This window comes from Muntiacus reevesi, chromosome X (genome assembly GCF_963930625.1).
Source record: "Muntiacus reevesi chromosome X, mMunRee1.1, whole genome shotgun sequence".
NCBI classification, from domain to species: Eukaryota; Metazoa; Chordata; class Mammalia; order Artiodactyla; family Cervidae; genus Muntiacus; species Muntiacus reevesi.
In genome coordinates, this window is record NC_089271.1 from 11,719,727 (window position 1) to 11,746,504 (window position 26,778).

A 26,778-nucleotide genomic window follows, 5' to 3' on the forward strand; every position below is an offset into this window, starting at 1 on the left:
TTGTGAATTTCAAGCATCCAGTAGGTTTCTGTGACAAAAGTTTGGAGACTGTTTCAAAGCACATATGCTTTCTTTTTTTTTTTTAAGGACTTGGAATATGTTTGTTTACAATAGGAACAAAGTCATTCTGATTGAGTTTGAAGAAACAGCTTTCATTGTCCTGCTAAAACTCTGAGAAGTGACACTGTCTGGAAAAGCTGAGGTCAGTTTATAATAAATATTTAGTAAACATAATTAATAATTATCTGAAGCCATTAATCCACAAGCTACTGGGTTTTAGCCACTGGGCAATAATACTCCAAATTCAGAGATAAGTATCGCCCGTACCACCAACTATGAAAACAACTGGGGAAGGAATAGGAGGGGGAAGAAAACATGTGCATAAAACACTCTGTGGGAAGTGACAAAATGTAGAGGATTCAATTTACTAAAATAAATCCTTTGGTGGCAGGCTTAAAGGAAACCACCACCACCCCACCCCACCCCACCCCCCAGATCCACCTGCTCAAGAATTATATAATGCATTCTCTGTGTCAAACTTGTAAATGTTAATTTCAATCAAGTGAACACTGATTTTATAAATTTAAAATTCAATCTGAAGGAATCCTGGAGTGGCAAGCATGTCCAAACATGTTTATCATTTATGCCCCTGTGTGTGCCTTCGACGACAATGGGAGAGCAAACTGGGCACACTATAAAGACACACTCGTGGAAGCTCTGACCCTGCCTGGCTGGCAGATGAACTTGTTCATTTAAACCAAGCTCAGCAGGTAGGCTGCCATCCAGATCAACACTCCCAGTGGGTTAAGGGCAAGTGCGACCCCTGTTGCTGTGGTCAAAATCCAATCCCGGGCCCGTGTTCTTACTCGAGTATAAACTATACATGTGACCATATCTTGCAGTAACTTGGTACTTCTGGACTGCTCAACAGCTAGTGTTTATCCATTTTGGTAATTTTTAAAGTTCCTCCAGAAATTCTCTTTTGCTTCTAATTTTGTCTCTGAAACCCTTGCTAATGAGTTTTCATATACAGACTGCCAGGGATGGAGTAGCAGCTGTAGATTTTCGGTATTAAATAATAAATATTTAATGGTTATGAATTAATAGCACTCCAGAAGATAAACAATGGTGAGAACCAGAGTCTGGTAGTAAGGATTCTACACTGGTTTTATGCCCTGTTCTTGCTTCTGTGGAGACCAAAAGTGGTTCCAGCTGTATATTAATACAAAATGTGTTGTAAGTATCTATTTTTGGGGAAAATTGCTACAACTGTGATTGGCTTCTTCACAACAATGCTGTTATTGCATGATTACATCGCCCAAGCTTTCTCTCTAATTGTCATGGAAATCAATCTTTCAACTTTTATCTCAGTTCCTCAGCTTTACAAATATTCCCGCGAGTTTCCCTTACCGCTATTTGGCCATTCATATAAATGAACAAATGTATACATACAAGAAAAGGCAGGGGGATATAGGGGCTGGCTTTTGCTGTTGTTTGGGGTGGGGGGGCGGTAGGTTTGCCGCAGCGATTAAGCTCAACTATCAATTGTAGAAATCTAAATGCTATGTACTTAATTCCACCGAATTATCCATTTAAAAATGGTTCAAAAGGCACATTTTGTTCTCTGCATATTTTATCATACCTTGAAAAGCAATTAATTTTAAAAGTGAGATTGCTCAGTTTAGGGGAGAATGTTATTCAAGGACTGTTCTACCCAAGCATGCTAGCACAGTGAAATTCTTGAAATTGCTGTTTTTGCGGATGCAAAATGGTTGACTGTCAGGAATTTCAGACGGATCAACCTACATAGTCTTACGTAAAACATACCTGTACCTCTATCTGGGAGACTGACTACTGTTTAGTGACTATTAGTGGATGTCAGGGTCAGGAGAAATAACCCTAGCATGGGGAGCTTTTGCTATAAGAGCCACTGCGGGTACCGAACGTGTTCTGGTGCCTTTAGGACAGTAACTTTGGGTGAAGGAGGTAAATTACAATGCAGTGAGATGCTCTTCACCTCGCAGGGCCTGAGCTGCTTCTGTGAGGTAGTGAACCTGAACCAGTCATTATCTAGGAAAAGAGAGATTAATGTTAGCCTCTATTTTCTGCCATCTTCCTACCGCAAAACACTGACTTCTCCCCACAAAAGTCAAGATCAGGATGTGTTCTCAGACGCCCTTTGAAGAACAGGACCTGTGAAGCTTTTCCTGTTGGAGATCTCCAAGTCAGAAACAGCAAAACACCAACCCCCCCAACCTTCTTCCATCAGTACTAGCCCACAGAGCTGATGTTTTCTCTCTCAAGCTCCAACTGTAAATGGTTATTACACATCAGAGTTAGGGTCTGATACACAGAAATAGCAATCGTATTAAATACAAAAATTAGAGCATGTCCAAAATCACTACAGCATCAGCAGAACCAAAGCGTATTTTAATACGCGTGTCCCTCCAGCTTCCCCTCCGCATTACTAAAAGACAATGCATTCCATGTCCCCGGAATATAACTTGCAGAGCCTAGGATCTCACTTAGGGTTCATTATAGTAATTACAACAGACAGTTTCCCCAACCCAGCTTCCCAAGGTGACAGATTGTGGACCTCCTTCCGTGCAATACCACGTTTGGGAGAAAGATTTGGACTGAAAAGAGGCTGCTCTCTATTCATTTAACACCAGCCTCTAGGACAAAACCACCCCAAGAGCCAGACCAGGCCATCCGGATGGTTTCAGAGCTGATTTTTTTTTTACACCAGACACAAATCCGGCTACCCCCTAACCCCCACCGCCCACCCCCAGTGAAAAGCTTTAAACAGGCTCTTGTCAGAGCCCAGGGTACCTTTTCTTTCTTGGCTCTGTTCAGTATTTTCCTCCGCTGCAGTTTCCATGGCTGGCTTCATACCATCCACCAAAAATGCTTTGCCCGCTCCCCCCCGACACCCACGTCTCCCCCTCCTCTTCCTTTTCTTTTGCTCTCCCCTCCGGTTCTTATTTACACCCGGGTGATGGAGAGCTTCGGTTCTTCACTCCAGAAGATTACAGTCCCTTCCAAGATGCAAAAGTCTCCGGCGGCGTCAATCCCCCTCCGCCTACTGGTCCAGAAAGGCAGCTGCCAAGGGGCCGGCAGCCATACGTCACGGAGGATCCCGGTTATAACACCGCCACCCCTGCCCGCCGCTGCCCGAGTCCCCGATGCGGCTCCCGGGGTGGGGGGCCCCGAACCCCACAGACCGCGCTGCGCCTCTGGCTCGCCTGCCTACACGCGCGCTCCGGCTCCCTCCTTCCTCCTCGCCAACTGCACCCGATGAATGCTAATTAATTCTCCCAGGAAAGAATAGATTTGTGACATCAGAGCAGGGGCTGAGAGAGAGACGAGAGCCCCCTCCCACCACGTGACTCGGCACTCCGCCGGCCCCTGTGCGTTTCTGCAGAAAGCCGTTTCTTCCCACAAGGGAACTCTCGCCTTCCCCTGGGACCCCTGGACGCAGCATCAGTTTGTTTTATTTCCTTTACCCCTGACCCTAGACCCTAGGATCTAGTTAAAGGACTTGCCCGGGGTCTCCGTTTTTTCTTTCTTTAATATGTGTTTTTCCAGAAAAAGACAGAATGCCATATGACATCACTTATATGTGGAATGTAAAAAACAAACAAAAAAATGATACCAGTTAACATGTACAAAAGGAGACCCACGGGCGGACAGAAGAAAGCAAACTTACTGTTACCAAAGGCGAAAGGGGAGGGAAGGGGTAAATTAGGAGTTAGATTATACACACTACCATATAGGAAACAGATAAACAACAAGACCTTACTTGCTAGCACATGGAACTATACTCAATATCTTGGAAGAATCTCCAATGGAAAGGAATCAGAAAAAGAACAGATATGCAATATGAATATCTTCTGAATTCCTGTTCTATACACCTGAAACTATTAACAACACTGTAAATCAACCACACTTCAATTTTTTAAAATGTGTCTTTCACACAACCTCTAGCAAGCTAGCTAGATTGACTTGAACATATCAAAGAGGGGAGGAAAAGGACCGAAAGAGGAGGAGAGCCCAAACACCGATTTAACAACAGCAGTATAGCAATTCAGCCCCAGAATCCTTTTCCTGATCTATAGCTAACATATGAGATAGTAAGAGAAACTTCAGCTGAAACCTATTTCATAAAATAGTATCCATCTTTATTTTTAAAGGAGCATAACATGCTACAAGTATATCTGGCTGACAGTTTGCTGACTCCTTGGTTGAAAAATTAAACTAGAGGGGTTTTTCCTCTTGGATGTGGTTATTTCTGTATGGAGCCTTAGTCCTTAGAATCCCGCATTCAGAGTCAAAAGGCTGTTTTCAAGAGCGTTCTATTTGTTCAGCAGAAAGGCTATTTTAAAAACAATGATTGTGACTACTGCTCTCACAAGTTTCCTTGCATCCTCAGATACTATTGGACCAATGTTCTCAACCCATCTAAGCATATATATCAGAGTTATAAGCTATATGGTTCCAAACATCAGTAATTTCTGCACCATTTTTAACATTTGTTTGACCTGCTCACCTTGACTGCTCCTACTCAAAAGATTTAGAGAAATTCAGTGTAACACCCTTGAGGTCCATCCATGGACGTTAAGTGAAGTGAGTCAGACTGAGAAAGACAGATACTGTATCATCTGATTTCCCTTATATGTGGAATCCAACAAACAAACCAAACCAAATAAGCAAAATCCAGACTCACAGATACAGAGACAAGACTGGTGGCTTCCAGAGGGGAGAGGGGTGTGGAGAGGAGGGAGAAACGGGTAAAGGAGATTAAGATGTAAACATTTCCAGTTATAACAATGAGTGAATCATGGGGATGTAACGTACAGTATGGGAAATACAGTCAATAATTTTGTATTAACTTTGTAAGGTGACAGACAGCAACTAGACATATTATGGTGAGCATTTTGCCATGTATGCAAACATTGAATCACTATGCTGTACACCTAAAATTAACATAATATTGTATGTCAGTTGTACCTCATTTAAAAAAAATTTCTAGAAATTCCAGTCAAATACAGCCATGACCACTGATAAGTACAGGGTGAAGGGTTTCCTGATTCAGACAGTCTGCTAGTTGTTTGGGTGTGAACACATCTCAGAAGCAAACATAAAGACAAGTAGGAGGCCACCATCTCCTAAAAAATCCTCTCCCAAGTTTTGAAGGTCTGTTGCTCAACACTTAAAAAAAGGTATAAGATCCTGAATCAAAATCCTCTAACAACCTGAGCTTTTAATGCATTCATGTGAGATAATCCCTGAAGACTTCTACATTCAATGCCTCTGGCCCGGTTGAACCAGAAAAGATTTTAAAAACCAGTTTAGCTTGTTTCAACATTTTTCATTTTGTACATCTCATTTTCCACTTTCAGCCTTGTTTTCGGAGACCATGCCCACAATCAACTAGCCCCTTGAATTCTGGCCCCAGCCAACTTTATTGTCTCATGGTGGGGGGATTGAGAAGCATGGCAGCCTAAGATTTCAGACTCGCAAAAAGAAACACGGATGTGATATAACCTGACAATGTGTCCACATAGGATGGTCTGCAAACATTTTTAAAAGATGGCTTAGGTGTATTCAGAGGGGAAGATGCCAAATGTTCTTTCGTGACAGGCTTGTTCTCCCTCAGCAGTTCAAGAGAGAATTAATACCAAAACAAAATTCAATTCAGCACAAAAGGGCACAATTGTGATTAGCTACATTATTGGGTTTTATTAAAAAAGTGCAATCATTCAATCAAAAGCAAAATCAGTCAGTTATAGAAATGGCAGAATAGAATAATTTGGGGGAGAGTTATTACTTAAGAAGAGCATTTTAAAATGTTGGTGGAAGTGGGCAGGCAGAATATAAAAGACATTCTAAATTTAGGGGCCACTCTAGTTCTGTATCAGAGTCACAGAAATCATAACCATTGGACAAAATATTTACAAATTCTCTGGTTGATGGTCTGATCTCTTTTTTACCTTGAAAAACTACAAATAGACTATGCATCGCTTCTGCCTTATTCACAACTTTGTCATTTTCTTTTCATGAGACAATGAGTATGAAAATTCTAGAAGTTACCATTGCACCACTTTCTAAGCAGCCTCAAATCCTCACTGGTGTTTGTGACAAACCATGTGAATCAGAAGAAACATAACAGAAAAGTTGTTCATAGCCAAAAAGAAAGTGGAGTATACATTGAGAACTTTTCTGAGGTTCACATCCATTTTTGGCCAGAAAAAATGGACTATGTAGAATGAATAGGATGCAAAATATCTCCAAGAGCTGAAAATTATTCTGAGCCCCATGCTTTAAGGCATTCTGGTGGAAGGTACAAATATTTCTGAAAGCAAAGCCAAAACAGGAATAACAAGTATTGACAGCAACTGGATACAGTAGATTGAACCATACAAGCTTCCTGATATTGACTAAAAGAACAGGAGTTTCTCATGGTTCAACCAGGTACACTGTAGGCTAATGGAATACAGAGAACCCTTCTAATCCAGGGGAATCCAATCTGACACAAGTACTATGGTATCCCAGCAAAGGAGAGGAGGGCAAGGGGGGCGGGGAAGAGAGCGGGGAAAAGCTTCACAGAACAGAGTTGGCTACTGCAATAAGGTTAAAAACCTACAGAGTTGTTGTGTTAGTCAGTCAGTTGTGTCCGACTCTTTGCGACCCCATGGACTGTAACCCACCAGGCTCCTCTGTCCATGGAATTCTCCAGGCAAGAATAATGGAGTGGGTGGCCATCTCCTCCTCCAGGGTATCAACCCAACCCAGGGATCGAACCTGGGTCTCCTGTATTGCAGGCAGATTCTTTACCATTTGAGCCACCAGGAATTCCCAGCCTGCAAGGTAGGTGGGCAAAAGACCAAGAGCAGGGAAGGGTGGGGCAGGGATAGTTCAGTCCAGGAAACGGTGAAAAGCATACACAAGGAGCAAGGGTATTTTCAAAGTGTTGAGGAGATGATTTTCTTGACAGAGGGGCCAGCACATAGAGTGTGGTAGTGGGGAGGGAAATGAGGCAGCTGAACCAGCAGAGTGGGATCCAGGGAGATTGAACATCTGCTAATCCTGGAGGCAGTGGGTAGAGATGGAAGGCTTGAGAGTAGATCTAACCCATGAGTTCTGAAGGTCGCCCTGTTGGCAGTGGGAATGACAGCATGGCACAGGGCAAACCTAGAGGCTGCCAAACTCATTCGGAGTATCCTGATGGGGTACAGGTGAGAGAAGGGGAGTGTGAATGAGGGCATGAGGAGGAAGGCAAGGACCCTGCTGACACCTGATTGGATCAGGGGAGTGGAAACAGACAAGGTGGGAAGGGAAGTCTGGAGTCTCTAGCTTGGGGGAGTGAGAAGCTGGCCATGCTGTGAACCACATGGGGAAATGAAGGAGGAGGCAGAGGTTTGGCACGAGAGCTGAGTCTGTGTGGTTTCAGGGGTCCCCAGATGGCCTCCAGGAGGAAATCAGAAACGTGGCTCTGATGGACTGGGGGCTCCCAGAGACGAGGATCTAGGAGTCTGTGGTCTAGAGGGACTCTTGGGAATGGACAAAGTCCATCTGTGCTCAAATGTACCTTCACAGGGGACCCTCCCTGACTCTCTTGCCTAAAAGAGGAGCCCTGACAGACTCAGTCCCATAACCTTGGTTGTTCACTGTGACTTTAACCACAATCCACCACTGATCTAGCTATTCGCTCATCCATTTATTGCCTCTCTTCCTTTAGAATATAAACCCTTTGTGGACAGACATTTTTGTCTCTTTGTCCTCTGTTGTATTACCGGCTCCTAGAACAGTCCTCAACTGTAGGTCTTCAAAGAACATACTTTAAATGAACAGCAAACAAATGACTGGGGAGAGATTATAGGGTCCAGCGACACTGAGATTTGAATTTTAAGGAACACTGACTTTACCAAGTGTGAAACAGATCACCAGCCCAGGTTGGATGCATGAGACAAGTGCTCAGGGCTGGTGCACTGGGAAGACCCAGAGGGATGGGATGGGGAGGGAGGCGGGAGGGGGAATCGGGATGGGGAACACATGTAAATCCATGGCTGATTCATGTCAATGTATGGCAAAAACCACTACAATTTTGTAAAGTAATTAGCCTCCAACTAATAAAAATAAATAGAAAAAAAATAAAGTGACTAAATATAAAGGTTAAGGAAACACTTGAAAGGGAGGTCAAAGAGACCAAGAAGGAAAAAATCAGAAAAGCCAGGAAATAAGGCCAAAGTGGGCTGATGGGATGAGAAAAAGCTCCCATGAAGGGCATCAAGCTAACAGTGTCAGACAGAGTTGAATAGTACAGGAGGAGCAAGAAAGATGCCAAGGGGCAAGCAGAGTGCGCCCTTTACCACCACACAGCCAGGAAACTTCCATGAGAAGGGTTTTGGTGGGATGATGGCAATTCCCAGGTCTAAGCACAACTCTCACTCAAGATGCAAGGCTCCCGTGGTCCAGCTGAAATTGTAATCTCGTAATAGGACTGTGTGCCCAGGCTTGTTTCTCCAGGTCCAGTATTCCACTTGTCAAGCCCATTTTGATTTTTCTTCTATGATCTATTCCATTAAGAATGATCTTCCCTGGCTTACTTTGTCTCTAACCATTCTGGTCACGTGTGTGTGTAGAGATGGGGGTGGACTTCCCCACACCACCAAGGAGATTCACCTCAAGCATGACATGCATTGGAGAAGGAAATGGCAACCCACTCCAGTGTTCTTGCCTGGAGAATCCCAGGGACGGGGGAGCCTGGGGGGCTGCCGTCTATGGGGCCGCACAGAGTCGGACACCCAGGACCCAGCACCGAACCCCAGAGGTTAAGGGTTCAGCTCCCCCTGCCCACCCACTTTAGACAACAATCCCATGGAACGAAGAAGAGGAAGCAGGGGCAGCCAGCTCTCTGAAGAAACATGAGGGGAGGGTGAGAGAAAGATGCAGGCAGATGAAGGGGGAGAAACACCCTGAGGAAGAGAATCCCTGAAGGCTGAAAAGATAGGGGGTTGAACGAGACTTAAGGAGAATCAAGTGAAGGTGGAGAAACGACGGATGGAGGTCACAAGAGAGGCGGAGGAGGATGGAACACTGCTCCCTCTGACGTGGGAGTGAGCAAAGAGGAAGTGGAGGGAACAGTTTCTCTAAGACTGAGGGCACTTTGTCTTAGAAGAGGTGGTGGTGGTGATAGGGAGGTTACAAAGGCACCCCCGTTAGGCCCCGAGAAGGGCCCACTTGTTACGTGCTTTAGTTCACATCACAGCCTTAGGAGGGAGGGATCATTGGCCCCTTCTTCTAGGATGTCATCCATAACGATGGATGATGGGTTGATGAACAATGGATGATGAACGAAGGTATGATGGGTTTGGTCTCAGTCAGAGAAACATCATGCTCTGAGTGCAGATGGCTTGGGGTCCTGAATGGGGCTGAGACTTTAGGAGATCCACAGCCAGAAACTGAACTAGGAAGACAAACAATATTCTCTCTGGGGTTCTCATCATGCCGGAAAGAAAAGGACCCCAACACCGTGGAACCATGCTGAAAACCAAACCATACACAAGGACGAGATGATGGGCTTTTCAACCGGTTTCAATGAAAAAAGGGCAAGTTTCTCCTTTTTCCTGTGTACACAAGGCATACATGAGGAGACAAGGCAGCTGATCTCCTGACAATATGCTTCCTGATTAATTATCACATCCCGTGGGGAGCTGAGTCTCCTCATTAAGAGTGGCATACCATCAATGGGCTCTCCCTGGGAGGGCCCCCAATTAACTCGTCCGCCAAGCATGGACCAGCCAATATGAACAAGGGCAGGTCTCCCAAGCCCTTCTGGTAACTGCTGACCTGCAACTATTGAGATCACACTTGTGGGATCAATGGAGCTATTCCTTCTCTGTTAGCTAGAGACCCCTGGGGTGAGGGTGTCCTCTTTCCCAGCGGGAGGTGGTAGCTCAACCTCAAAGCTGGGTGGGTCGGGGGTGCTCTGAGGGGGATTTTTCTCTACATTATCTGCCAAAATCCCTCCCACGCTGCCTCCTCAGCTCTTCCCCTTTTCCTGGAAGGCACAGCTCAAAGCCCCCTCCTCCAGAAAGGCCTCCTGGGTTCAGTCTACCCACTTCCTCTTCCTCCCATTCTTCCCTCGAACCATCCCTCTCTCAGTTATAAATGCAGCCTCTCTGAAGGGCAGCAATTTCCACTGGAAAGACACATCACCTCCCTTTACCCACCTCCAACACCAGTGGGAAGGAAGCCGAACATTTCCAAATTCAAAATGAAATCTGAAAACACTGAAGCTTCTTCTCAACAGAAGAATTTGGCAAATTATGGGATGAGCCTGTCAGGGTAGGGAAAAAGCTGATGGGAACCCTTAAAACTTAAGAACTCTGGGAGCATGAAGGAAAACTTATTCTTGTCCAGTTGTTGTATACACTCCTCTGCAGTGATTAGCAAGTCATCATAAAAGACTGGAAGCACCAGTTACCAGGATCACTGGGCCAGTTCCCTTTAAAAGCTACAATGAAAGAGTTGGGTGGATGTGGAACCAAAGTAGCACCGTGCCCAGAAGGCCCACCATACCCCCCTTCTCCCGGAGATGTGATACCAGCTGAAAAGGGGTGGAAAGTGTCCAGAACTCAGGGATTGGGAAGTCTCCTCTGTACCAACATTGCTGCTGGAACTTGAACCCACGCTCTTTCATTCTGGACTTCATGATGGCATTGGGAGGCGGGCATAATTACTCCCCCTACCTGGACAGAGGGACCCAGATCAAAGGAAGCCAACAGGACTCAGTCAAGGTCACAGAGCTGGTCAGAGGCCGTGCTGGACACTGACTCAGGCCATTGGATGCCAAAGCTGGAAACTCAAGGGTCAGGCAGCCACGATGGTGACTAGGTGACCATCTGTGTCACCTTGGAGAATCCGGGTCACTGCCCAAGATGCACTCAGGATGCCCACCACCCCTTCAAGGCCAGCTCCACCAGGTACCAACCTTGGTGAAGCCATGTGACCTCAGCTTTGTCATCTGTTAAAAGGGCCAGTAGAGACCTGCCTTCCTCAGGCTACTGTGAGGGCGATGAAGCCCTGCCCTTAGAGACTCAGTACAAAGCGTCCTATGGGGTACTCACGAAAGGCTAGGGAGGGGGGATCAGGATGGGGAACACATGTAAACCCTTGGCTGATTCATGTCAATGTATGGCAAAAACCACTACAATATTGTAAAGTAATTAGCCTCCAACTAATAAATATATATATATAAAAAAAGAAAGGGTAGGATTTCTGTCTTCTGGGTTCTCATGCTCACACCACAATCATACAGGTTCAAGAAGAAGGGAGAGAGGAAGAGGAAGAGATAGTGATTCTGCAACCTTTCAGACCTTTCCCTTTCCCTGAGGGGTTCACTTCTGTGCCCATCTGGCCTGAATGAACTTCGAAGGGCACTCTGCATCCCCACACCCACCCCAGACCTCCCTGCAGAGGTACAGCTTGGATGCGACCTATGTGAATAAGCTATAAACGAATCAATGGATCTGAGATAAACAAGGCAACGGGATTAAAAAACAATATGCCTCCAAGGGCACTTGTTAGTACAGTGTCCAAATTGGTTTCTAGAATCTAGAAGATGTTGCTAATACCTGGGTGTGGGTGTGTGTGTGTTAGTCGCTCAGTCGTGTCCAACTCTTTGCAACCTCATGGACTGTAGCCCAGACTCCTCTGTTCATGCGATTTCCCAGGCAAGAATACTGGAGTGGGTTGCCACTCCCTTCTCCAGGGGATCTTCCCAAACCAGGATTGAACCTGGGTCTCCTGCATTGCAGGATTCCTTACCATCTGAGCCACCAGGGAAGCCCCAATACCTAGGTACTCAAGACCAAATTAGATTTGCCCCTGATGCTTGTTTAAAAAAAAAATCACATAGAGCCCACCATCAGAAGGGCCTCAAGATTGGTTTCATACACTGATGTTAATGTCTTGAAATTCTTAATAACTTATCTGTGAACTTTTGTTCTGCAAGTGAAATCTGATGGGACAATGGCGCATGCGTGTGAGCAGGGGACCCCTGGGCTTCTTGCCCCCTATTTGCATACAGCGCTCACAGTGCCCCATGCACAATAAGCCGGTGGGCCCACGAGGCAGGGAAAGAGTCGCTGACAGGACAAGGTGAGGATGTACTGTCTACCACTGAGTGCGCACTGGCTCCGTCCCATGCCAGTGATGGCAACTTGGGCAGTGCACACCCGAGCCTCCACTCCCTCATCTATAAGAAGACTGGACAAGATGCTTTGCAAAGCCAGTCCTGGCTCGAAGGTCCACTGAGCTTGAAATGACTGGTTTGGCAGCGTGGTTACAAAAAATAAAAGACATCAGATAAAAGGTTTTGCACCGCCCCCTGCCCCAACCTCCATCGCTGTTCCTGTGGACCTAAGTTGTCCTCTTCCTGTGAAAGTCATGTTTCACCTGCTCTAAGTGACGTGTCAACACCCTGCGATGGATTCTGCTGGGTTCCTGGCATTCTCTGGAACAAGATGACAACACCTCTTCCTTTGGAAGTATGTGGTGCAATTCAGTTTTTCTCAGCTTTGCCCTGACTGACCTGGAGCTTCTTGAAGCAGTTCTACTAAACTTACCTTCATGGGAGAAGGCGAGGGTGGGATGATCTGAGAGAATAGCATTGAAACATGTATATTATCAAGTGTGAAACAGATCACCAGTCCAGGTTGGATGCATGAGACAAGTGCTCAGGGCTGGTGCACTGGCATGACCCAAAGGGATGGGATGGGGAGGGAGGTGGGAGGGGGGTTCAGGATGGGGAACACATGTAAATCCATGGTTGATTCATGTCAATGTATGGCAAAAACCACTACAATATTGTAAAGTAATTAGCCTCCAACTAATAAAAATAATTGGGGAAAAAAACTTACCTTCATAGTGCTGACAGCACAAAGACAATGGACACCAACAGAACCATTACAAAAATTTTTCATAATGAAAATTCTAGACCTTGTTACCCACTTGGAAATATGTTTTTGAAGCAAAATGAATAAAACATGGTGCTTTCCAATAGAATATACCAACACTGAAGGTCATGTTCTAATGTTTGGGGGTTTTCCACACAGAAATCTGGTAGAAGGAAAGTTTTAGTTGAGGTTTGATTAAGATCTCTTCGTGGGTCAGGGATTTTAATTTTTAGTACAAATGAAATATACATTTGCTTACTTTTGACAATTAAAAACTAGGTTACTGAGAGGCTAAGATGGAATGACTACAGTATCTGTCGGCCCATGAACTCCCAGTGTGGACTGAGGTGGACTGGGCAAGCATGTGGCTGTCATCTGCTCCTACTGTCAACATGACCTTCCTGAAACCACCTACTCAGAGGAAGGATAATGAACAGTGCAGACAGTCAGTCTCACACGGAGTGATTCTGATAAACACACCAAGTCTAAAAACCACTGATTTACAGGAGAGCATGATTATCTAACATGTAGCTTGACAGAACATTTGCGCTTTACCAATACTTAGCTTGACAGAGTACATGACATCTCCTTTGGGCTGTTAGAGTGCCTATTCCTGCTAGTTCAGGGAAACACCCAGGATTCATAGATACATCATTCAAGTGCCCTCAGATGAAAGTCCACAGAGAAATCAGTCCCTTGGTGGATCAGCAGATGGATGGTCCAGGGCTGGTATAAAATATAAATTGCACAAAATTGTGAGCTATGTCATTTGGTCAACTGCTGTTAAGAACCTACACTAAAAGAGAACCCAAACGACATACTTCAAAATATACCACATTTATTCAAATGCAATCTTTTATTCACTTGCCTCTTCTGTTTCTTTTCTGGGATGGAAATGAGGAGAAGTAGGATGAAGTCATTTAAGGCCCTGTACTGCACTAAAATAATCTGTGGGCTTTTTGCTTTTGCAGGCGGCTCGACCCCTGGGTGGGAAGATCCCCTGGAGGAGAAAATGGCAACCCACTCTCGTATTCTTGCCTGGAGAATCCCATGGACAGAGGACCCTGGCAGGCTGCAGTCTATGGGGTCACAAAGAGTTGGACATGACTGAGTAACTAACACTTTCACTTTGCCTTTGCAAGTTGGAAACCACTGGGACAACTTGAAATAGCTGTCCCTGCCAGGTCAGACAGAAAATATCCTAGAGCACTGAAAAGGTGGCCAACACAGATTACATCTTAGCCATCGCACTGAAATCTATCAAACTATTTGATGTCATGAATTACTTCTGACGCAATTACTTCTCCTTGGGGAATCTAAAGATTCAGAGCATCTCAGAGGAAAAGGGAAAATGTGAGGAACAACCTCTCTGTATGGGTCCTGAAAGGTGGTGATTGCATAGCAGCTATAGAAAATCACCATGAAACCAGAGAAATGCTGGAAATTGAGGCAAAAATTGCCCTAAACTTCAAAAGCAGACAGAACAGAGTTCTCTCTGATCACTGGAAAAACTTGAGATTCTTCAACAGATGACTCAGGAATACTCCTAACAGGAAACTGTGATGTTCAGAAGGCGGCCCAGGTTTCCTGAGGTGCAAGTGATACCAAACTAACCTATGCTTTTTTGTAATTTGAATATTTAATTTTTGGATTTGACATGGTTAAATGCCAGTCACTGAGGAAAAAGCCTGCTGTCTCCCATGAACATTCTGTGAATCAATTTTAGTCAAATTCTGTTCTTACATCTTCAACATTATTCATTCACCTAATCAGCATCTTGGTCGCCAAGACAGCGCCAGCTGGAGTCACGGACCGGTTTCCCAGAGACTATTACCTCTGTTTCCTTCCAAGCTGACACCCAGCACTTCTGAAAAGTCTGGATACTGCTGAGATTTGCCCAGCAGACGACAAGCACTAACTGGCAGAATTCACCTCTTCAGATGGGTTAGTATTTATTCTAAATGGAGGCTTCACTATTTTTACACCAATGGCATTCTGTATTGCTAAAAGGAATCTTTGTTTGTTTGTTTGTTTTTAAAGAAAGACTAAGGCAGGTGACTGTCATCATCTACTCTGATCTCACAAGCCATTTGATAAAACCCTTCCTGGGTTTTGGGGGATAAGATGGTGGAAGGCTGGCAACACGCCAGTGCGCTTCAAAACACTGTGCTCGTCCTGCGCTTTTAATCAACATTTCAGGTCACTTAATCATACACTCAAGCAGAATCAGAATGGGCTAATGTGCTTTCAAAGTGGTTACTGAATGATGGATGTCAATTCACAGAGGAAGGTTTCCAGGGCTGTGTCACTGGGCTCTGTCCTTGGTCTGGGGTGGGGGACACAACAATGTCACTTTACCACCGAGGCCACTTAAGAGGACGCCCAGGAGTCAAACAACGAAACTACAATGAGAAGAGAAGTGTTCAACCCTTGCCTGATTTTCTGGCCCTGCTCAAAATAAACATTCCATGCACACAGAATTCTAAGCAGGAGGAAAATTTTAAAACCATCGCTCGCTTTTCCGGTGTGTAATCAGGAAAGACTGGACTAAAGACTCAGGTCTCTTGACTCTTAGCCAAACACGCTCTTGTTTTTGTGAGATGTGTAGTTATCAAAGTAAATATTCCATTAGGCCCAGACCCAAATGCCAGATCTGCAATGTGCACACTGGATGGAGGCAATTCCTAAAATATACATCATACCTTTACAAAAACACGTTTGTGTATTTTACAAAACACCTCTTAAGAGTAAATCGTATTGGGCCAAGACAGAGTATAAGGGAGGAGACAACATAAATCTTTGCAAATCAATGCTTGTTAATGTCAATTTATCTTTTTAATGAAAAGCCACGGATAAACCATGCCATTGGGTTAAGTATCTAATGCATGCTGTAGGGTTTGCACAAGAGCTGGGAGCACTCAATAAGAAGTAGCTGTTATGATGAATAGGCAGTTTATGCTTTCACGCGAAGGCAATAAAGCTCTAGGATGGTGTTTGTCAAGCAGCCCCAGCCCAAGTGTAATGGATGGATAACGGTCACCACCTTCCACCCACTCCCAGGGGGCCAACCTAGGATTCTGGGTAATTACCCACTCCCAACCTGAGATCCCACTTAGGAAAGGAGATCAAAGTGCGAGGGAGTGACGGCAGTATATGACAAGAAAAGACGATACATTTATAAAAAGAATAAGGCAATCAGTGCACATCCTCATGCTTGATCATTAGTAACAAATTAGAACTTCTCACCAATAATTGGAGCACATGAGTGTGACGTGTTCCCCAGCTGAGAATTTTCGGATGCTTCAAGGGAATATGAAATGCCTCTAAAGCACCTAAAACAAGCAAGCATTAAAAAGAATCCAAGCTCTTGCTGGTGTTACACTGCCAAAGAAGAAACGCCCACCAGTGTTTGCAGTAACAGAAAAATAAGCGCATTCTTGATTTGGGCAAATTCTATAAATCCCCAAAGGAAATATAAGTTTGCAGCTTTTTTTAAAGTGTCTGATCCCAGGGGTTGCTATATAAAGGATAAATTGAACATGGCACAGTGAAAGTCACATGTATTTAGAGAATTTAAACGTTTTTAGTTCTAAGTGGCCATCCTAATAATTAGCTTGCTTAAAATGTCAAAAATCTTTCTTGAGGGAGTGGCTGTGTGAATTTTTCTGCTGTTCTGTCAGTTTCAAGGCTAAAAGTGACAGGTAATTTGTCATGTTCATGCTAAATAGTTGATCAGTCGATATGTTAATTTTACTGTGTATTTACTCCTTTTAAAAAAGTAATTTGATTATTTTTCACTAATTACTGCTAACTCCAGTGGAAGTATTTAAAGGAAATGAGATATAGATTTCAAAGTCGTTAACCCCATGTTTATTTTCATATATTCAGTGGGGGCAAAGATAGGAAAAGTCTGTGAAAGTGCTGCATTCAATATGCCAGCAAATTTGGAAAACTCAGCAGTGGCCACAGGACTGGAAAAGGTCAGTATTCATTCCAATCCCAAAGAAAGACAATGCCAAAGAATGTTCAAACTACTGCACAATTGCACCCATCTCACACACTAGTAAAGTAATGCTCAAAATTCTCCAAGCCAGGCTTCAACAATATGTGAACCAGGAACTTCCAGATGTTCAAGCTGGTTTTAGAAAAGGCAGAGGAACCAGAGATCAAATTGCCAACATCTGCTGGATCATTAAAAAAGCAAGACAGTTCCAGAAAAACATCTATTTCTGCTTTATTGACTATGCCAAAGCCTTTGACTCTGTCGATCACAATAAATTGTGGGAAATTCTGAAAGAGATGGGAATACTAGACCACCTGACCTGTCTCTTAAGAAATCTGTATGCAGGTCAGGAAGCAACAGTTAGAACTGGACATGGAACAACAGACTGGTTCCAAATAGGAAAAGGAGTATGTCAAGGCTGTATATTGTCACCCAGCTTATTTAACTTATATGCAAAGTACATCATGATAAACACTGGGCTGGATGAAGCACAAGCTGGAATCAAGATTGCTGGGAGAAATATCAATAACCTCAGATATGCAGATGACACCACCCTTATGGAAGAAAGTGAAGAACTAAAGAACCTCTTGATGAAAGTGAAAGAGGAGAGTGAAAAAGTTGACTTAAAGCTTAACATTCAGAAAACAAAGATCATGGCATCTGGTCCTATCACTTCATGGGAAACAGATGGGGAAACAGTGGCTGACTTTATTTTTTTGGGCTCCAAAATCACTGCGGATGGTGACTGCAGCCATGAAATTAATAGATGCTTACTCCTTGGAAAGAAAGTTATGACCAACCTAGATAGCATATTAAAAAGCAGAGTCATTACTTTGCTAACTAAGGTCCATCTGGTCAAGGCTATGGTTTTTTCCAGTGGTCATGTATGGATGTGAGAGCTGGACTATAAAGAAAGCTGAGTGCCGAAGAATTGATACTTTTGAACTGTGGTGTTGGAGAAGACTCTTCAGAGTCCCTTGGACTGCAAGGAGATCCAACCAGTCCATCCTAAAGGAAATCAGTCTTGGGTTTTCATTGGTAGGACTGATGTTGAAGCTGAAACTCTTAATACTTTGGCCACCTGATGTGGAGAGCTGACTCATTTGAAAAGACCCTGACTCTGGGAAAGATTGAAGGTAGGAGGAGAAGGGGATGACAGAGGATGAGATGGTTGGATGGCATCACTGACTCAATGGACATGAGTTTGAGTAAACTCTGGGAGCTGGTGATGGACAGGGAGGCCTGGCGTGCTGTAGTCCATGGGGTCACAAAGAGTTGGACATGACTGAGCGACTGAACTGAACTAAAAGACAGGAATGATTTCAGAGCTTAAATTGTTATCATGAAAAATGATTATTTTTATATCATTGTGAATAAAAAGCAGTAAGCCTTTGCCTGAAGGAGTAACTTTTTAAATTTATTTTTTAATTGAAGGATAATTGCTTTACAGTGTCGGTTTGATTTCTGCCATACCTCAACATGAAGCAGCCATAGGTGTACATATGTCCCTTCCCTCTTGAACCTCCCTCCCACCTCCTACCCCATCCCATTCCTCTAGGTTGTTACAGAGCCCCAGTTTGAGTTCCCTGAGTCATACATCAAATTCCCACTATCTATTTTACATGAAGTGGTAACTTTTAAAGTTTGCAGCAGCCAGAACATTTCCATTCCCTTCTCTTTGCCCTCCTCTTCCTCGCTCATCAAAAATCCAGACATCTTGAGACATCTCACCGTTTTGATTAAAAATACATTAGGGCTCACAGCAGGAAATACACAGACAGCATCGACGGTCCATTCTTTCGTTTTTAAATACTTGCAATTTAGTGCTAACAACACTGAAAACCAGTTCTAAAACTTTTCACTCAGCGACTCATTTGTTCACTTAACACATGTATCATGTGCCTGGGATTGTGCCAGGCACTGTGGCTTCTCATTCCAGGAGTGACAGGGCTCTTGGGAACATAGGAACACATGGTCACTTCTGATTCAGCAAATATTGACCGCCTCCCCCACCACAACCCATCCAGTCATGTGGGAGCACTGTCATGGCAGCTGGAATCACAGGCTATCTGCCTGGGTCCACTTCTGATTCATTCCCTGGAGCAGGTCCACTGTCTGGTCCAGGGCAACTGATTTATGAATGCTGCTCACTGATCACCGGGTGGGATCTGGTACCTGGCTGCCCTGAACTCGCCTGGCCCAGAGCCCATGGGAGGACATGGGGGAACCACGAGCAGGAAAAGGCTGATTTCAGTGAGGTGGGAGCATGGGTGGCAAGGAAGGCTTCAGAGAAGAAGCCCCCATCTGATCGGGAACCCGAGGCGTAACGAGTAGGCGTTTTCTCTCTGCAATACTTTTAGTTGTGCCACAGTCCTAGAACCCACGGTGAAAACTAGGAGTTTAAGAATTTCTCCAGCTCAACATCGGGAGCAAGTTTACTCAACTCCTCTGGGTCTCAGATCCCCACCTGTAGAGCCGCCTTAAAAGGGACTGGGAAGATGAAAGAGAATGCGGCCAAGTGGTAAGACCAGCTCCTGGCTACAGTATTAAGTGTTAAATGGATGTCAGTGGAGGTCGAAGCTAATCATGTACACACACCTTTTTTAAAGCCGTGACCATATGACACTTCCTAGATCACAGCATTGTGATCTGCAGTCTGCCGGAGCCACTGAGAACTCCATGAGGGTTCCTCGCATCACTGAGTTTCAAATCAGAGGCAAAAAGTCAGGCGTTCATGGTTTGCTGAGCTCCTGCTTTCCTTCAACCTTTACATGTTTATGGTGAAACGCCTAAGTTCATGATCATTGCTAGAGGTGAAAAGCACTCTGCAAGACATATACTAGCTTCAGCTCCTAAGGAGGCGAACAGAGCCACGGCTCACAAGCGTGCTCAAGCTGAGTTAGAAGCACATGCAAAATGTTACTCAGAATAATGTGGCTCTTAAACACTGATTTTATGCCACCTGTTGAGGTTTAAAAAACGTACAAAGGAAGCACGGTAAACCATTTGTGATCTGAGAGCGTCTGAATTTATTGGACTAGTGACCCGTAAATCACTAAAATAGGTGGTTGATCTGTTTTTTCACTCTGAGATCCTTAGCCAGCTATGACTCGACTCAGAAAAAAAGATGAATGGAAGCTGTTTGTAGGCTGTGATTTTAATGGTAAAGCACACTCACCATACCAGCAGACAGAACCCACCAAAGGGAGGACTCCCGACCTTAATTTCAGGAAGAAGCAAACCTACAGTCTTCTTCATTTAATATGTGTGTGCATCCAGGTACATGAACTACTTCTTTGTAGGGATGAATGATGGAATTCCGACCCTAGTTTCCATCCAGTGAAGTTCCTCTGAGTAACTTCTCATTTTTACAGTGCAAAGATTTCTCATGTTTCAGTTTTTCAGAATTTATAAGGAAGAGAAACAAAGATTTTTTAAAAAAGAAATCCACCCCCCACCACCCCCCAACCCACACTGCACAGCGTGATGGATCTTACTTCTGCAACCAGGGATTGAACTCATGCCCCCTGCAGTAGAAGCACAGAGTCTTAACCACTGAACTGCCAGGAAGTCCCAACGCTTAACATTTTTTTTTTAAAGGTACATTTAGAAACCATTGCAATAAAGGCATCCTCTATTTTTGTTTCCCACATAAAGGATACAACCATCCATATCTACCAGTCACTCAACACAAACCTAGAATTCAATTAAGATTTGTTCTCTGACTTCAAAACATGGTATAAAAACCATAGAACTATATATATACAGGATACACTACAGGTATAAGTGACAAGTATATAAACTGCCTCCAATGAGTCGTGTGAAATTTCAATCTGGAAGCACTTTTGCAAGTCCTAATGGCTGTCTGGTAATGCCTGCGTTATTCTTCAGTTATAAACTTCACACGTTTAAAAAACTAACTGCGCTCAAATGTGTCCACAAGGAATTAAATCAGTGCACTTCCCTGCATAAAAATCAGCCAGTCAGAGCAGAAAGGAAGATGTGTTTTTCCTGTTGTGAAAGGAAACACTGCATATCCAAAACTGTCATCTCATTGTACAGAGACCCGGGCTCAATGTGCCACCTATAAATCAAAGTTCAAGGCCTCAGAATTGAGGTACACCTCAATTGATCCAAGAGGCAAGCCAAGTGTTTAGGGGAAGACACAACAGAAATCGACCTGACCCAAATGGTGGTAGGCTGTGATCAGACCAGCTTTGAAAGCGCCAAGTTATCTAGATCAACTCTTCAATCACGGCCTGGGCATAATCAAAGTTTTGCTGCCATTTCAAAATACCCATTCCTTTTTTTTTTTTTTTTCTTGGCTATGGTGTGTCTAAGGAGGTGGATGGTCCCCCCTCCTCCAGTTTCTTGCATTTCATAATTTTCAGCGTACAGCCTCCCTGTGGGGTACATCGTGGGGTTAGGAGGATCAAGGGCAAGCGGACCCAGTGGGACCCACTCACCCAGGGGGCGTCACGGGTGAGTGGAGTGGCCGCTGGTTCAGCCCCTTTCTCTGGGCACAATAAGAGCCCTCCCGCCTTCTCTTCTCTTTATCATCAGTCATATCTCAGCTATGACAGGCTCAAAAAAGACTCCAAGGGGAACTGTGCCTCAAATTAGCATATTTCTCCCCTCCACACAATAGAGTCTTTTAAGCTGCAGCTTTTTAAAAAGCAGGGGAGTGAGGAGGAGGGGAAAAGCCAGGCTGCTCTTAGCAACAGTGTCTGAATGTAGTCATGGCCCTCCCTCAAAGCGGCTGGCATGTTTTTCCATCTTCTTAAAGCCAGCCTCCTCTCCACGGGCCTCAAAACTTGTTAGAAAATACCTACTGGGCCACAGAGTAATCTGCATTTGCCCTCTTACTGAATTGCAATTCAACTCCTTGATTACAAAATAATAGTTTATCAACCCCCAAAACTCTTCTTGCAATGTGGCCACGGAGCATGGCATCTCCATTCCTCACAGAGAAACTAACAATGTGAAGAGATCGGGTTATTGGAAATACTTATGGAAGGGCGGGGGAATCCTCTGTGGGGACACCCTTGCCATGTGTATTTATACATTTCCAATCCCCATTAACATAAAGGAGGAAAAAAGACAGAAAGGCATCGCAGATGCTCCAACTGCCCTAGACTTGATGCTGTCCATTGCAGTCCCCATCACCTTTGTCTGGGCTAACAGGGACTCTCAAAGCTGCAACAGGCGCTGGCTGGCCAACCAGACTAGGACGTCTGAAAAGTCATAAAAGCATCAATCTAGTAAATTTCAAAGCAGCCACTAAAAAGTCATTCTCCAAAAGACAGAGTCTCAACTCAATTGGGAGAAATGAAGATTTCTCTGGCTCTGAATGAATTCTCTGCAAGGGCTCAGAGCGCTTTAACAGTAACCCAGCAGCATCAGGGATAACTTGAAAGGATGCCCTTCCTCCCGCAAGCTCCACTTCCTTCCCTATGGCCAAGTGGGTGGTTTTTCAAGGCCTCCCAAGGGGAGACTCGGAGCATTCGAGCTCTCCCCAGGGTCAGGATGGAGCCAGGCACCAGCTTGGGCTAAGCTGGCTCCAGAGGGCAGCCCTCCTGCCAAAAAACACGACATCAGGCCATCTGCTCTGCCTCCTAGCCACGCCCCACAGAGTTGCAGTCCTCTCCTGCCTTTCCAAGATGCCTCAACACGACTTCTGCCCCAAGCCCACGCCCCTCCCCACCGCCACGCAGGACCACAGTACACCCCCAGTCACTGATCCTGACAGCCTGTTTTCTCTTACTGACCCCCCAAACCCTCAACTCCCACCTCCATCTCACTGTCTCATCTTCAGCACAGGCCCCAGCCCCTTGTTCTCTGCTAACTGATGCTCCACTGGCCTAGGGGTTTCTCAGTTTGGCTCTTTCCTAGTACCAGGTCCCCAAACCCAATTTAAAACTCAGTGTTCAAAACAACAGCTTAATTCTCTGCAGTCCGAGCTATGGACCGAATGCAGTCGAGTCAAAATTCTGGCAAGCCTTTTGCTAGCTGTCAGTGAGCAAATGCTCGAGCTCTTACGGAAAGGCAAAGAAATGAGGACAGCCAAAATCATTCTGAAAACCAAGAACAGTCAGAGGACTTGCATTACCCAATTTCAAGACGTATTATAAAGCAACATCAATCAAGGCTGAGTGCTTTTGACAAAAGGGCAAACGCACAGCTCAATGGAACAGAATAGAGAGCCAGAGCCACACAAATATAGTCAACTGACTTTCGCCAAAGGTAACTTGATGAGAAAGGTTACTCTTTTCAACATATGGTGTGGGGAACAACTGGATGTCCAGAGGCCAAAGCATGAACGTAGACACATACCTCGAACAAAAAATGAACTCCAAATGGATCACAGGACAAAATGCAAAATTATAAAACTTGTAGAGGAAACTATAGGAGAAAATCTGCACAACTGGAGTTAGGGGGATGTGTGTTTAGAGATACGGGCTTCCCAGGTGGCGCTAGTGGTAAAGAACCCACCTGCTAATGCAGGAGATGTAAGAGACCTGGGTTCGATCCCTGGGTTGGGAAGATCCCTGGAGGAGGGCATGACAACCCACTCCAGTATTCTTGCCTGGAGAATCCCACGGACAGAGGAGCCTGGCGGGCTACAGTCCACAGAGTCACAAAGAGTCAGACATGACTGAAGTGACTTAGCATGCATGCGTGTTTAGGGACAGAACCCAAAAGCACGATCCATGAGTGAGACAGTGTCAAGGTAGACTTCAAAGAGAAATTAAGAAAGCAGGTTCTCCTTGGTTTAAACATTTTTAAAGACATTTGCTCCATCAGAGCGAACGAGTTTATGGGAAAGACTTCCTCCTGAAGGACACCACCCCAGGGCTGGAGTCCTGCCCACCGAGGGGAGTACATGGTTGAGCACCACACCACCCACCCCACAGACATGGCCGGGGCGTCCTCTGTGACTCTCCATAACGTGAGCTGCCTGAGTCTCTGAAGCCCTGGCACTTCCTCTTCCACTGTGAGCCACACTAATGCTGTCAGTGTGATCTCCCCACCCAGCCGAGAACTCCAGGGGTTGGGGCTACGTCTGAGGTTTCCTAGTGGCCCTCGTCCACCAGGGCCTCACTCGGTGCCTGGGACATACTAGGCACATAGTATTTTTTTAAAAACTCACAACACTGACAAACATTCAAACAACAGCCATTATGGAGAACAGTATGGAAGGTCCTTAAAAAACTAAAAATAGAGCTACCACATGATCCTGCAATCCCCCTCCTGGGCATATGTCCAGAGAAAACCATAATTCAAGGAGATACATGCACCCAATGTTCATAGCAGCACTACTCTTAAGAGCCAAGACATGGAAGCAATCTAAATGTCCCTCAACAGTGGAATGGATAAAGAAGTGGTACGCATATACAACGGAATATTACTCAGCCATCAAAAGGAATGAAATTATGCCACTTGCAGCAACACGAAGAGACATGGATGTGATCAAAGTCAGTGAGGTAAGTCAGATAGAGAGAGACATATCATATAAAACCATTAAGAGCTGGAGTTTACAATGATACCAATAGACTCATTTACAAAAGAGAAACAGACTCACAGCCTTAGAAAAGAAACTTAAGGTGATCAAAGGGGATGGGGGTGGGGGAGGATGGATAAATTAGGAGCTCTATATTAACATATACACACTAAGATATGTTATATATATATATATAAGACCTACTGTTTAGCACAGGTTGCTCTACTTCACACGCTGTAATAACCTACCTGGGAACAGAAACGAAAAGAGAATAAATATATGTATTTCTCTGTGTGTGTGTGATTCAACTCTTTCCTGACCCCTTTATCCAATCTCTCCTGACCTCAGACTTGGACAATAGTAATGGTTGTCCACCTGGTTATCAACCTCTATAATCTCCCATCTCAAGTCCCAGATCAAGGCTTCCATTCATAATGAACACTTTCACTGAGGTGTTCCCACAGTCTACAGTGGGACCCCTGCCTACTAGAATAGAGGTCTCAAGCACCCACATGGATCACCCTCCTCCAAGCCAAATCACCCATGCTCGCCCACCAGGTTCCACTTGGCTCCCCACATGTACCTTCTTGCCTCAGCTTCTTGGACCAGTTTCCTCTTCATGTTTCCCCCTCCTCATCCACTTGTTCTAACTCTACTCATCTTCAAGGTGTAACTCAAAGGCTCCAGTTTGTAGGGAACCCTCCTAATGGTTCAGTTCTCACCACGTCTCAGTGTCTGACCCCCCAATTGACCACATTATAACAATTATCTTCTCCAAAGTGTCCATCTGCTATTTTACAAAAAGGCTTTGACTGCTGATGGGAGAGAGATCACACAAGTTATTTCTCTAGTGCCTCGCCAAAGCAGAACTTAGGTTGAGAAAAATGCAGTCACATTCAATGAAAACCCACCGATTTTTCAAAGAATAATTTCTAGGATCCTGGCTATGCTTATGTCCAGTGGCTTTTAAAATAACAGTATAATTTTTCTGTCTTAAAGAAATAAAAATGGACCACAAAGGAACCCCACTTTTAAAAAATTAGTAAGTTAACAGCCCTTCACTGCCAGAGAGGGAATACTTGGCAAAGTATATTTTTAAGTGTAAATTTACATATCAAATATATCATATTGGTAGGGCTCAATCTCTAGAAACACCAAGCGGTTTTAATTTTCTGCCTCCAGTTTGTATGGCCCAGGGGCTCAGAATGACCTCGATGTTGAACGGGAGGCACATCCGTCTGCCAGCAGTAATTGTTTTATTGACCTGATTAAAGAACAACTATTTCCATGGTCAAAGAGATCTAGCCAAACACATCAGCCTGAGGCACACAATGGCAGTAATTAGAGATGTATATTTCTCTAATTAAAATATGAGTCAATGGGCAGAACATAAAATGATGGATTACTAACATTTACTCAACATATTTCTTTCACTGGTTAAAATGTATGATTAGGCCAAAATCCATGTTTAAAACAGGCAGCTTAATTGAGATATTATTGCCATACCATGTAATTCACCCACTTGAAAAGTACACAATTCAACAGATTTGTGATTCTCTCTCCCTTTCTACTTGCTTCAATTCTATGGCTACAACTGTCACCACGATCTAGTTTTGAAAATGTTGGTCACCCCTAAAATAAACTCTAATCACACTGGCAGTCAGTCCCCTTTCCTCCCAGCCTTACCCCATTCACCAACTCTGGCTCTAAGCAATCTCCAATGTACCTTTTCTATCTATAAATTTGCCTGTTCTGGACTTAGGGCATATGGTCCTTTGTAACTCGCTTCTTCCTTTCTTTTTATTGGAAGAAAGTAGATTTACAATGTTGTTGTTTCGGGTATACAGATTCAGGTGATTCAGATACATATATGTGTGTGTATACACACACACACACACACACACACACATACATATATTCTTTTTCAGATTATTTTCTCTTATAGATTATTACAAAATATTGAGTATAGTTCCCTGTGCTATACAGTAGGTCCTTGTTGGCTATCAATTTCATATATGTTTTTATGTTAATATGTGTTTATGTTAATCCATATGTGTTTATGTTAATCCTAAATGCTTAATTTATCCCTTCCTCACCTTTCCCTATCCTCACCTTTCCCCATGGTAACCATAAGTTTGTTTTCTATGTATGTGAGTCTGTTTCTGTTTCGTAAGTAAGTCCATTTGTATCATTTTTTAAGATTTCACATATAAGCAATATCATATGATATTTGTCTTTCTCTGACTCACTTCACTTAGTATGATAATCTCTAGGTCTATCTATGTTGCTGCAAATGGCATTATTTCATTCTT

At 44.2% G+C, this 26,778-nt stretch overlaps 1 protein-coding gene across 5 annotated transcripts in view; it reads right to left on the bottom strand.

Annotated features, from left to right (window-relative positions):
- The window catches only part of GPM6B (glycoprotein M6B), a 155,424-nt gene that overhangs the window by 39,954 nt on the left and 88,692 nt on the right, over window positions 1-26,778 (bottom strand). For 2 of the 5 annotated variants that reach the window (XM_065915871.1, XM_065915867.1), the window contains exon 1: window positions 2,833-2,910. The exons of 2 other annotated variants lie outside the window; for them this stretch is intronic. In XM_065915871.1, the coding sequence (XP_065771943.1) occupies window positions 2,833-2,893 (61 nt within the window). In that variant the 5' untranslated portion in view covers window positions 2,894-2,910. Of the gene's footprint in view, window positions 1-2,832; window positions 2,950-26,778 lie in introns of those variants that run through there. One more of the 5 variants, XM_065915868.1, reaches the window with a different exon arrangement.